This window comes from Procambarus clarkii, chromosome 38 (assembly GCF_040958095.1).
Source record: "Procambarus clarkii isolate CNS0578487 chromosome 38, FALCON_Pclarkii_2.0, whole genome shotgun sequence".
Classification (NCBI taxonomy): domain Eukaryota; kingdom Metazoa; phylum Arthropoda; class Malacostraca; order Decapoda; family Cambaridae; genus Procambarus; species Procambarus clarkii.
Genome location: NC_091187.1, coordinates 21262781 through 21276366, shown reverse-complemented (window position 1 = coordinate 21276366; position 13586 = coordinate 21262781). Strand labels below are relative to the sequence as shown.

At 50.3% G+C, this 13586-nt stretch overlaps 1 protein-coding gene across 1 annotated transcript; it reads left to right on the top strand.

The window, feature by feature from the left end:
- Positions 1-563: 563 nt before the first annotated feature.
- Positions 564-7361, top strand: LOC138372277 (uncharacterized). Its single transcript, XM_069337556.1, has 4 exons — positions 564-788; positions 5379-6014; positions 6240-6438; positions 6769-7361. The coding sequence occupies exons 1-4, from the start codon at positions 564-566 to the stop codon at positions 7359-7361; spliced, it is 1653 nt and encodes a 550-aa protein (XP_069193657.1).
- The last annotated feature ends 6225 nt before the right edge of the window (positions 7362-13586 follow it).

The following is a 13586-nucleotide window of genomic DNA, read 5'->3' as shown; positions in this document are numbered from 1 at the left end:
CAAAACACTAGAAACAACAGTTAAAGCCAAATAAGTTGAACACCTAGAGAGTAATGACATAATACCGGACAGTCAGCATGGGTTTCGAACTGTGTAACAAATCTACTCAGTTTTTATGATAGAGCCACAGTGATACTGCAGGAAAGAGAGCTGGTTGGATTGGCTGTGTCTTCCTGGACCTAAAAAAAGGCTTTTGATAAAGAGTCCTACACAAGAGGCTGTTCTGGAAACTGGAACATACTGGAGGGGTGACAGGAAGACTGCTGACATGGATGAATTTTTTTCTGACAGACAGATGAGGGCAGTAATCAGAGACAATGTATCTGGCTGGAGGAGTGCTTACAAGCGGAGTACCACAGTGTTCAGTTCTTGCACCAGTAATGTTCATCATCTACATAAACCATCTACCAGAATATGAACATGTTTGAAGATGACGCAAAGATACTGGGGAAGATAGGAGACGCAGACGATTGTAATGCTCTTAAAATTGATCTAGATAAAATAAGTGCTTGGAGTGACAAGTAGCAAATGGAATTCAATCTGAATAAATGTCATGTTATGGAATGTGGAACTGGAGAAATAGACCCATCACAACTTACACATTATATGGAAAGGAATTACAGAACTCTAATAAAGAACGAGACTTAAAGGTAGTTTTGGAGAGTAAGCTGTCGCCAGAGGAACACACAAAGAACATTGTGAGAGGAGCGTATGCGTCGGTTTCCAACTTCAGACTTGCCTTTAATTATATGGATGATGAAATACTGAAGAAACTGTTCATGACTTTTGTGAGATGTAAAGTGGAACATGCAGCAGTTGTGTGGTGACCAAATCTCACGAAGCACATCAAAAAACTGGAAAAGGTGCAGCGCCACGCTACAAAATGGCTTCCGGAACTGAAAAAAAAGAGTTACGAGGAGAGACTATAGGCATTAAACTTGCCAAAACTAGAATATAGAAGAGGTGATATGATCACCACTTACAAAATACTAACAGGCATAGACTAAATTGACAAAGAGGAATTCCTGAAACCAGCAACTTCACGAACAAGAGGACACAGATTCAAGCTAAGGAAACAAAGGTGCCGACAAAATATTAAAACATTTTCTTTTGCAAACAGAGTGGTAGACGGTTGGAACAAGTGAGAAGGTGGTGGAGGCCAAAACCGTCAGTAGTTTTAAAGCGTTATACGACAAAGAGTGCTGGGAAGACGGGACACCACGAGCGTGGCTCTCATCCTGTAACTACACTTAGGTAATTACACACACAGATGACGCACCTTGTCACACGGCCGACGCTTATGTGTAATGATGGTGTTTAATGTGTATAACTTGCTCCTGTACACACTCTTGACGCTCTTATTGGTCTCTCTCTCTCTCTCTCTCTCTCTCTCTCTCTCTCTCTCTCTCTCTCTCTCTCTCTCTCTCTCTCTCTCTCTCTCTCTCTCTCTCTCTCTCTCTCTCTCTCTCTCTCTCTCTCTCTCTCTCTCTCTCTCTCTCTCTCTCTCTTTGTAGTAATCTTTGAGAAGCTATGCAGACCCAAAAGTCTGCTCAGACGAAAACCTCTTTCATATATTTTCCCGTCTTTGAACAGCTTATATATTTGCGTCTTCTCAAGTTTTCTGATATATTGAACATAACGAGAAAATCTTTGGAGCAGGACGGTGGGATCGAACTACCGTCCTGGGTCAATCCCGCCTCTTACTCTAGACATTTTCTTATTAATGACGTTATTGTGATTTATTGAACGTATTTTTTTTTTAGTTCTCTGAGAGTGGTTTTTGCTTCCTCAAAACTATAAACATATTAACACATATATATAAGTATTTCCACTACATCTTTGTATTAGATAGATAAATGGGTATTCAAGTAATGGAACAATGTTATTTTCTTATGGCTTTTATGTACGTTCAAATATCTAAGTTTTAATTCACCTAGTTGCGCAAGCACAAATAGGTGAATACACACACACACACACACACACACACACACACACACACACACACACACACACACACACACACACACACACGCAAACACACACACGCACACACATACACATACACATACACACACACACACACACACACACACACACACACACACACACACACACACACACACGCAAACACACATATAATGTATCGCCCGAATAATGTTAATGTCCGAATTCTCTGCGGAGAAATATTATTTATCATAGTGACTTGAACGTATAATGTCTCACTTTTATTAGAAATTATGTTTAGCATTAATATTAAGGAAAATTATGCATTATAATAACCTTATATAATATTATATATATATATATATATATATATATATATATATATATATATATATATATATATATATATATATATATATATATATATATATATATATATATATATATACTATGTCAGACCACGGAGGGAAATGAAACAGGAATTTCCTTGGAAATTCCTGTTTCATTTTCCTCCGTGGTCTGACATTGTCACATTCTTAATCACGTGTTTATTTTCGTGATATACACACACACACATATATATATATATATATATATATATATATATATATATATATATATATATATATATATATATATATATATATCAGTTATTATTGATGTTAGGACGAGGTTTATGTTCAAAATCATGCATATACACTAGGTCATAACAGGCCTAAGTATTCAACATATTCTATTTTGCAACAATATGAATTTGTATTTGACAAAATCAAATTTAATATTACATACACGGTAGATTAATATTGAGGAAGGCGTGTGTCGCCGCAGGGGCGACCCTAGCCTGAGGACAGGCTGCCACCTAGCCTGAGGACAGGCTGCCACCTAGCCTGAGGACAGGCTGCCACCTAGCCTGAGGACAGGCTGCCACCTAGCCTGAGGACAGGCTGCCACCTAGCCTGAGGACAGGCTGTCACCTAGCCTGAGGACAGGCTGCCACCTAGCCTGAGGACAGGCCGCCACCTAGCCTGAGGACAGGCCGCCACCAAGCCTGAGGACAGGCAGCCACCTAGCCTGAGGACAGGCCGCCACCTAGCCTGAGGACAGGCAGCCACCTAGCCTGAGGACAGGCCGCCACCTAGCCTGAGGACAGGCAGCCACCTAGCCTGAGGACAGGCAGCCACCTAGCCTGAGGACAGGCCGCCACCTAGCCTGAGGACAGGCAGCCACCTAGCCTGAGGACAGGCCGCCACCTAGCCTGAGGACAGGCAGCCACCTAGCCTGAGGACAGGCAGCCACTTAGCCTGAGGACAGGCCGCCACCTAGCCTGAGGACAGGCCGCCACCTAGCCTGAGGACAGGCCGCCACCTAGCCTGAGGACAGGCAGCCACCTAGCCTGAGGACAGGCAGCCACTTAGCCTGAGGACAGGCAGCCACCTAGCCTGAGGACAGGCCGCCACCTAGCCTGAGGACAGGCAGCCACCTAGCCTGAGGACAGGCAGCCACCTAGCCTGAGGACAGGCCGCCACCTAGCCTGAGGACAGGCAGCCACCTAGCCTGAGGACAGGCCGCCACCTAGCCTGAGGACAGGCAGCCACCTAGCCTGAGGACAGGCAGCCACTTAGCCTGAGGACAGGCCGCCACCTAGCCTGAGGACAGGCCGCCACCTAGCCTGAGGACAGGCCGCCACCTAGCCTGAGGACAGGCAGCCACCTAGCCTGAGGACAGGCAGCCACTTAGCCTGAGGACAGGCCGCCACCTAGCCTGATGACAGGCAGCCACCTAGCCTGAGGACAGGCCGCCACCTAGCCCACTAGCACCCACCTACCTATCCCCCGTCCCATCACACCAACTCGGCCCCATGAGAACGCCTTTGGGTAGTGGACGGAAGCGCTTGAGGTAGTTGTGGGAGTGCCCATGACTGTATGGTCAGAACCAGCTATATACCTCAGCAAATACGTGACGTAACCGCAACGTTGTGGCAACGTTTTGACGCACAACGTAAAAATAACGTGGTGGTTACGTTGCGTGTTTGTGGAAAGGTCAGAGCGGTTCAGTGAACACGCATAGCCAGTGACCTTACATTTTGAGCTCAAAATCACTACATTCTTTTTATTTATCATTTCTCCTTTATTTTATGTAATTTATATATTTATTTATTCCTTTACCGTATAGGGATGGAATCCCTTTATTTAAAGGGATTCTATTCTCTTCAATCACCATTAAAAATTATATACGTAAAAAGAAAAAAAAATCGTGCATCGTCCCATATTTTTTGTCGTTACCAAGACATTAGGGAAATGGGGAGGTGACCCTTAGGTGTGGGAGCTGAGAGTGTGGGGGTGGTGTAGGTGGTGGGGAGCTGGGCCAGCGTCTTCCACCACCTGCACCCCCAGGGGCACAACACCTGCACCACCAGGGGCCCCAACACCTGCACCCCCCCCAGGGGCCCAACACCTGCACCACCAGGGGCCCCAACACCTGCACCCCCCCCAGGGGCACAACACCTGCACCACCAGGGGCCCCAACACCTGCACCCCCCCAGGGGCCCAACACCTGCACCCCCAGGGGCCCAACACCTGCACCCCCAGGGGCCCAACACCTGCACCCCCAGGGGAACAACACCTGCACCCCCAGGGGAACAACACCTGCACCCCCAGGGGCCCAACACTTGCACCCCCAGGGGCCCCAACACTTGCGCCCCCAGGGGCCCAACACTTGCACCCCCAGGGGCCCAACACCTGCACCCCCAGGGGCACAACACCTGCACCACCAGGGGCCCAACACCTGCACCCCCAGGGGCCCAACACCTGCACCCCCAGGGGCACAACACCTGCACCACCAGGGGCACAACACCTGCACCACCAGGGGCACAACACCTGCACCACCAGGGGCACAACACCTGCACCACCAGGGGCACAACACCTGCACCCCTAGGGGCCCAACACCTGCACCCCCCAGGGGCCCAACACCTGCACCCCCAGGGTCCCAACACCCGCCTGCACCACACCTGCCAGCACCACACCTCCCCAACACCCGCCTGCACCACACCTCAGCAACACCTGCCACCAGCACACCTCCCCAACACCTGCCAGCACCACACCTCCCCAACACCTGCCAGCACCACACCTCCCCAACACCTGCCAGCACCACACCTCCCCAACACCTGCCAGCACCACACCTCCCCAACACCTGCCACCAGCACACCTCCCCAACACCTGCCAGCACCACACCTCCCCAACACCTGCCAGCACCACACCTCCCCAACACCTGCCAGCACCACACCTCCCCAACACCTGCCAGCACAACACCTGCCAGCACAACACCTCCCCAACACCTGCCAGCACAACACCTCCCAACACCTGCCGGCGCCCACAGTAATAGTATAAAACTCGGCTATAAAAGTTTATTGTGAAAGTTGAAGCTTTAAGTTACAGATTTGTGATTGTTCACACGAGTGGACGAGTGAGCAAGCGAACCCGCGGGTGAACCAGCGGGTGAACCAGCGGGTGAACCAGTGGGTGAACCAGCGGGTGAACCCGCGGGTGAACCAGTGGGTGAACCAGCGGGTGAACCAGTGGGTGAACCAGCGGGTGAACCAGTGGGTGAACCAGCGGGTGAACCAGCGGGTGAACCAGTGGGTGAACCAGTGGGTGAACCAGCGGGTGAACCAGTGGGTGAACAAGCGGGTGAACCAGCGGGTGAACCAGCGGGTGAACCAGTGGGTGAACCAGCGGGTGAACCAGTGGGTGAACCAGCGGGTGAACCAGTGGGTGAACCAGCGGGTGAACCAGCGGGTGAACCAGTGGGTGAACCAGCGGGTGAACCAGTGGGTGAACCAGTGGGTGAACCAGTGGGTGAACCAGCGGGTGAACCAGTGGGTGAACCAGCGGGTGAACCAGCGGGTGAACCAGTGGGTGAACCAGCGGGTGAACCAGTGGGTGAACCAGCGGGTGAACCAGCGGGCGAACCAGCGGGCGAACCTGCGGGTGAACCAGCGGGCGAACCAGCGGGTGAACCAGCGGTCGAACCAGCGGGTGAACCAGTGGGCGAACCAGCGGGTGAACCAGCAGGTGAGCAAGCGAACCCGCGGGTGAACCAGCGGGTGAACCAGCAGGTGAACCAGCGGGTGAACCAGCAGGTGAGCAAGCGAACCCGCGGGTGAACCAGCGGGTGAACCAGCAGGTGAACCAGCGGGTGAACCAGCGGGTGAACCAGCAGGTGAACCAGCGGGTGAACCAGCGGGCGAACCAGCGGGTGAACCAGCAGGTGAGCAAGCGAACCCGCGGGTGAACCAGCGGGCGAACCAGCGGGCGAACCAGCGGGTGAACCAGCGGGCGAACCAGCGGGCGAACCAGCGGGTGAACCAGCGGGCGAACCAGCGGGCGAACCAGCGGGTGAACCAGCGGGCGAGCAAGCGAACCAGCGGGCGAGCCAGCGAACCAGCGGGCGACCAAGCGAACCGGTGTCCTGGCGACCAAGCGAACCGGTGCCCGGGCGACCAAGCGATAACCCATCCTTGACTCAAGTCCTTTCCATCCAGCGGTCGACCCCACAGACGCATTCATAATTTTTTACTGTTGTTCATTCAAAATGGGAATTTTCACAAATACAAATTAATATTTTAATATATTAGCATATTGTGCATATATAGACATAGGTTAGGTGTTTAGGTTCTGTTGACGAATATTTGTATTTGTAGTACGTGGGTGAAGCATTTACAGCGTTGTGGTTCGAACAAAAGTCGTCAGTGAAGCACTTGTTCCGGAAGTGTTCGAACGTCATCAGTTGTGAGTTGTGTTTAAACCGTTTTTCATTCATAAACAGCGGGTTTGGCGGGTGGATGGAATGGTCTTTGGCCTTTGTTTGGAGGACGGGCTGCAAACGAACCAGAGAGCGAACCAGCGGGTGAACCAGAGAGCGAACCAGCGGGTGAACCAGAGAGCGAACCAGCGGGTGAACCAGAGAGCGAACCAGCGGGTGAACCAGAGAGCGAACCAGCGGGTGAACCAGAGAGCGAACCAGCGGGTGAACCAGAGAGCGAACCAGCGGGTGAACCAGAGAGCGAACCAGCGGGTGAACCAGAGAGCGAACCAGCGGGTGAACCAGAGAGCGAACCAGCGGGTGAACCAGAGAGCGAACCAGCGGGTGAACCAGAGAGCGAACCAGCGGGTGAACGTACTAGCAAGCTTGGCAAATACACTTTGGAAATGTTGGTGTGTTTTTCAGAGGTGTTCTCTGGCTCACCCCACACAGCAAGAGTTACAGGAAAGCTGACAAAAAGTACTAGTCATTCCACACACTGTTTTTGTCCACTCGCTGGCTCGGAGAGTATTTCCCTCCGGCTTTGGAACTTCCCTGGAAAAGGTTTAATGTTCGGAATGGTGTTCGACTTTGGGGGATTTGTGATTGGCCCTTAAACTGGTATGTGGTGGTCCCTTGCATTGTTATGTGGTTCACCTATGAACCAGTACAAGCTGTCCACCTGTGAACCAGTACATGCTGTCCACCTGTGAACCAGTACCAGCTGTCTACCTGTGAGCCAGTACCAGCTGTCCACCTGTGAACCAGTACAAGCTGTCCACCTGTGAACCAGTACCAGCTGTCCACCTGTGAACCAGTACATGCTGTCCACCTGTGAACCAGTACCAGCTGTCTACCTGTGAACCAGTACCAGCTGTCTATCTGTGAACCAGTACCAGCTGTCCACCTGTGAACCAGTACAAGCTGTCCACCTGTGAACCAGTACCAGCTGTCCACCTGTGAACCAGTACATGCTGTCCACCTGTGAACCAGTACCAGCTGCCCACCTGTGAACCAGTACCAGCTGCCCTCCTGTGAACCAGTACAAGCTGTCCACACCTGTGAACCAGTACCAGCTGCCCTCCTGTGAACCAGTACAAGCTGTCCACACCTGTGAACCAGTACAAGCTGTCCACACCTGTGAACCAGTACCAGCTGTCCTCCTGTGAACCAGTACCAGCTGTCCACACCTGTGAACCAGTACCACCTGTGAACCAGTACCACCTGTCCACCTGTGAACCAGAGGACGCTGGTGGCTGCTCTGGTGACGAAGCACGCATGTAGTCCTGCATGGCGGTGGTGGTCATTGCGGAGCTGCAATGACTGTTGGTCAACAGCTTCGAGACCCGCGGCCCGAGACTCGGTGTTCCCGAGACCTCCATTGCTGTCATTGCAAGCTCGTGGCGTTCTGTTAGGTCGCGCTGATTGCACAAATTGCTTCGTGCCGATTGCTGATCGGCCTGAGGTTTGCACATGCTGAGATTTGCACAAGGTGGGACCAGAGAACCGAAGCTCAACCTCCCCCCCCCCCCGCAAGCACAACAAGGGAAGGATGGAGGGAAGTATCAGGGGAAAGCGCCAAGCCATTGCGACTATATAGCACTGGGAAGGGGTCAGGATAAGGATAAGGGATGGGACGGGGGGAAAGGAATGGTGCTCAACCACTTGTGGACGGTCGGGGATTGAACGCCGACCTGCAAGACGCCAGACCGTGGGTCTACCGTCCAGCCCAAGTGGTTGGGACGGTGAGCAAGTGATTATCTGTCCCGCCATCAGCGTGAATGTTTATGTTGCACACACAACACATCTAGTGTGTGTTGAGTGTCAGCGTGGCCGGCCATTGTTGTCCCTAATTGTGCATGTCATCAATGTTGCCACAGTAGCCGGAAGCTATTTGCATTTTTCCCTGGCGAGCGACCAGTGATAAAGCCGTGTTAGTGACGGTTGTGTGAGAGGCGTTGAGAGAGCACGGTCCACAGGGAGCCGTGTGAGCGCTCAATATAGCGCCCAGTGTCGCTCTTATGCTATATTACCGCCTGGAGGCTCCACACTCACTGATGTCCAGCTGACGACCAGCCTGGAGGCTCCAGACTCACAGTTGTTCAGCTGACGACCAGCCTGGAGGCTCCACACTCACAGATGTTCAGCTGACGACCAGCCTGGAGCCTCCACACTCACAGATGTCCAGCTGACGACCAGCCTGGAGGCTCCACACTCACAGATGTTCAGCTGACGACCAGCCTGGAGGCTCCACACTCACAGATGTTCAGCTGACGACCAGCCTGGAGGCTCCACACTCACAGATGTCCAGCTGACGACCAGCCTGGAGGCTCCACACTCACAGATGTTCAGCTGACGACCAGCCTGGAGGCTCCAGACTCACAGATGTCCAGCTGACGACCAGCCTGGAGGCTCCACACTCACAGATGTTCAGCTGACGACCAGCCTGGAGGCTCCAGACTCACAGATGTCCAGCTGACGACCAGCCTGGAGGCTCCACACTCACAGATGTCCAGCTGACGACCAGCCTGGAGGCTCCACACTCACAGATGTCCAGCTGACGACCAGCCTGGAGGCTCCACACTCACAGATGTCCAGGTGACGACCAGCCTGGAGCCTCCACACTCACAGATGTCCAGCTGACGACCAGCCTGGAGGCTCCAGACTCACAGATGTCCAGCTGACGACCAGCCTGGAGGCTCCAGACTCACAGATGTTCAGCTGACGACCACGGTGGAGGCTCCAGACTCACAGATGTCCAGCTGACGACCAGCCTGGAGGCTCCAGACTCACAGATGTCCAGCTGACGACCAGCCTGGAGGCTCCAGACTCACAGATGTTCAGCTGACGACCAGCCTGGAGGCTCCAGACTCACAGATGTCCAGCTGACGACCAGCCTGGAGGCTCCAGACTCACAGATGTTCAGCTGACGACCACGGTGGAGGCTCCAGACTCACAGATGTCCAGCTGACGACCAGCCTGGAGGCTCCAGACTCACAGATGTCCAGCTGACGACCAGCCTGGAGGCTCCAGACTCACAGATGTTCAGCTGACGACCAGCCTGGAGGCTCCAGACTCACAGATGTTCAGCTGACGACCACGGTGGAGGCTCCAGACTCACAGATGTTCAGCTGACGACCACGGTGGAGGCTCCAGACTCACAGATGTCCAGCTGACGACCAGCCTGGAGGCTCCAGACTCACAGATGTTCAGCTGACGACCAGCCTGGAGGCTCCAGACTCACAGATGTCCAGCTGACGACCACGGTGGAGGCTCCACACTCACAGATGTCCAGCTGACGACCAGCCTGGAGCCTCCACACTCACAGATGTCCAGCTGACGACCAGCCTGGAGGCTCCAGACTCACAGATGTTCAGCTGACGACCAGCCGTGGAGGCTCCAGACTCACAGATGTCCAGCTGACGACCAGCCTGGAGGCTCCAGACTCACAGATGTCCAGCTGACGACCACGGTGGAGGCTCCAGACTCACAGATGTCCAGCTGACGACCACGCTGGAGGCTCCAGACTCACAGATGTTCCAGCTGACGACCACGGCTGGAGGCTCCAGACTCACAGATGTCCAGCTGACGACCACTGGTGGAGGCTCCAGACTCTGGACGAGGACTCAAATAGGTGATACAGCTCGTGGGGATGTTGGCCCAAGTGTTCTCCATCTGCTCGAAACTGACAGGCTTCGCCTCGTTCTCTGGAGGTGTCACAACGTCACTAAAATGATGTACTAAATTGCCCGAACCTAACCAAACCTAACCGAGGTGGGCCCCATGAATAGAAAATGGGACAGAACTTTAAATTTTGCGAGCCGCTATGATTTGTACAACCCGTTCTCGCAAATTCGTAAAGTCAATATTGACTTATTAACAACGTGCATAGGTGATATACTAAACATAATAGATACCCTTAAAAAGATTCATAGAAAACACCGACCTTACCTAACCTTGTTAGTATCTTAAGATAAGCATCTTATTGCTTCGTAATTACAATTATTACTTAACCTATACCTATTATAGGTTAGGTAATAATTGTAATTACGAAGCAATAAGATGCTTGTGTTAACATACTAAGTAGGTTAGGTAAGGTTGGTGTTTTCTATGAATCTTTTTAAGGGTATCTATTATGTTAAGTATGTCACCTATGCACATATTTAATAAGTCAATATTGACTTATTAAATTTGCGAGCCGCTATGATTTGTAGCACATGATGTTCTGACGTTCAAGGGGATATGTCGATCCACCGGTACTATCATAATTACCCAAGAACTGGATGCATCTCCCCTTTTGTGTTTATCAACATCACCTGATCGCTGAGTAAACAGCGCTTCGGATTCGTAGTCGTGAGGTTCCGGGTTCGATCCCCGGAGGAGGCGGAAACAAATGGGAAGTTTCTTTCATCCTGATGGGCCTTTTCACCTAGCAGTAAATGTGTACCTGGGAGTTAGACAGCTGCAACGAGCTGCTTCCTGGGGGTGTGTAACAAAAAGGAGGCCTGGTCGAGGACCGGGCCGCGGGGACGCTAAGCCCCGAAATCATTCTCAAGATAACCTCAAGATAACCACCTTCTCTCCTCCTTCCATTCCTTTCGTTCTCTCACCTCTCCCTTTTGTTCCTTTATCCCTCCGCCTGCCCGATATCTCCTTGTCGGACCGTAAATCATTATTCAGGATTCGCTTTCTTCTCAGACTGAAGCCGCCCCCCCCCCCCGGCCGGGTTGTCGCACTCCACATCCTCCAGGGTAAAGCTTTCCCATAATGTGCTCTGTAAGAAGATATGGGGCGGCCTATCACCACACTGTCTGGTCCGGTTGTTGGCGCGCCGGGACACAGGAGGGGGCGGGGGGGGGGGGTGACCAGTGTAGACTTTGTACAGTGATGTGCAGTTACTCCTGGAATATCTTGTGACTGTTGCCATTGTAGAGTATGTTTGTTGTAATATTTCCTTGAGTTAGACTTGCTATTGTTAAAGCTCCCAGGTCGTGTTCCTCTAGTCGACACAAGGAGGTAGTTTCCCTTCATTGTGTACTGTCGTTTTGGTATTCTGTCACCTGTTTCCATCTGTATCTCCTTACACCTGGCTTGTGTTGAACTCTAATAGCCATTTCCGGACCAAAACACTAGCTTGTCTAAATCATCGTCTTTGTGTCATCCAAAGTTATTTGCATTGGGTGGGTGTGTATTTGTACTCGCCTAGTTGCGCTTGCGTAAGTTGAGCTTCGGCTCTTTGGTCCAGCCTCTCAACTGTCAATCAACAGGTGTACAGGTTCCTGAGCCTACTGGGCTCTATCATATCTACATTTGAAACTGTGTATGGAGTCAGCCTCCACCACATCACTGCCTAATGCATTCCATCTGTTAATTACTCTGACACTAAAAAAGTTCTTTCAATGGCTCATCTGGGTACACAATTTCCTTACACAAGTTTCTTAAGGCCAACCTGGCATACGCCGCTGATGTTATAATAATAATAATAATAATAATAATAATAATAATAATAATAATAATAATAATAATAATAATAATTTTTATTTAGGTAAGGTACATACATAAAGAGATTTTACAAAGTTTGTTGGCTTTATAGATAGAGCTAGTACATACAATGCCTAAAGCCACTATTACGCAAAGCGTTTCGTTATCCTCTTGATAAAGGATTCACGGGACAGGTCTAGCGTGATATCAACTTCCAAGCCTTTCTCTCGCTCTGATTCTACACGAATTTCATCTCCCAAATGATACCTTGTGTCTGGCCTGCTCCCTACACTTGTTTTCATTACTTTACATGTGCTCGGATTAAACTCTAACAGCCATTTGTTGAACCATTCTTTCAGCTTGTCCAGGTCTTCTTGAAGCCTCACGCTATTCTCCTCAGGTGTGGTGACCTTAGTCTGGGATAGTCAGGTGTGGTGACCTTAGTCTGGGATAGTCAGGTGTGGTGACCTTAGTCTGGGATAGTCAGGTGTGGTGACCTTAGCCTGGGATAGTCAGGTGTGGTGACCTTAGTCTGGGATAGTCAGGTGTGGTGACCTTAGTCTGGGATAGTCAGGTGTGGTGACCTTAGCCTGGGATAGTCAGGTGTGGTGACCTTAGTCTGGGATAGTCAGGTGTGGTGACCTTAGCCTGGGATAGTCAGGTGTGGTGACCTTAGTCTGGGATAGTCAGGTGTGGTGACCTTAGCCTGGGATAGTCAGGTGTGGTGACCTTAGTCTGGGATAGTCAGGTGTGGTGACCTTAGCCTGGGATAGTCAGGTGTGGTGACCTTAGCCTGGGATAGTCAGGTGTGGTGACCTTAGTCTGGGATAGTCAGATATATATATATATATATATATATATATATATATATATATATATATATATATATATGTCGTACCTAGTAGCCAGAACGCACTTCTCAGCCTACTATGCAAGGCCCGATTTGCCTAATAAGCCAAGTTTTCATGAATTAATTGTTTTTCGACAACCTAACCTACCTAACCTAACCTAACCTAACCTATAGAGATAGGTTAGGTTAGGTTAGGTAGGGTTGGTTAGGTTCGGTCATATATCTACGTTAATTTTAACTCCAATACAAAAAAATTGACCTCATACATAATGAAATGGGTAGGTTTATCATTTCATAAGAAAAAAATTAGAGAAAATATATTAATTCATGAAAACTTGGCTTATTAGGCAAATCGGGCCTTGCATAGTAGGCCGAGAAGTGCTTTCTGGCTACTAGGTACGACATATATATATATATATATATATATATATATATATATATATATATATATATATATATATATATATATATATATATATATATATATATATATATATATATATATATGTCG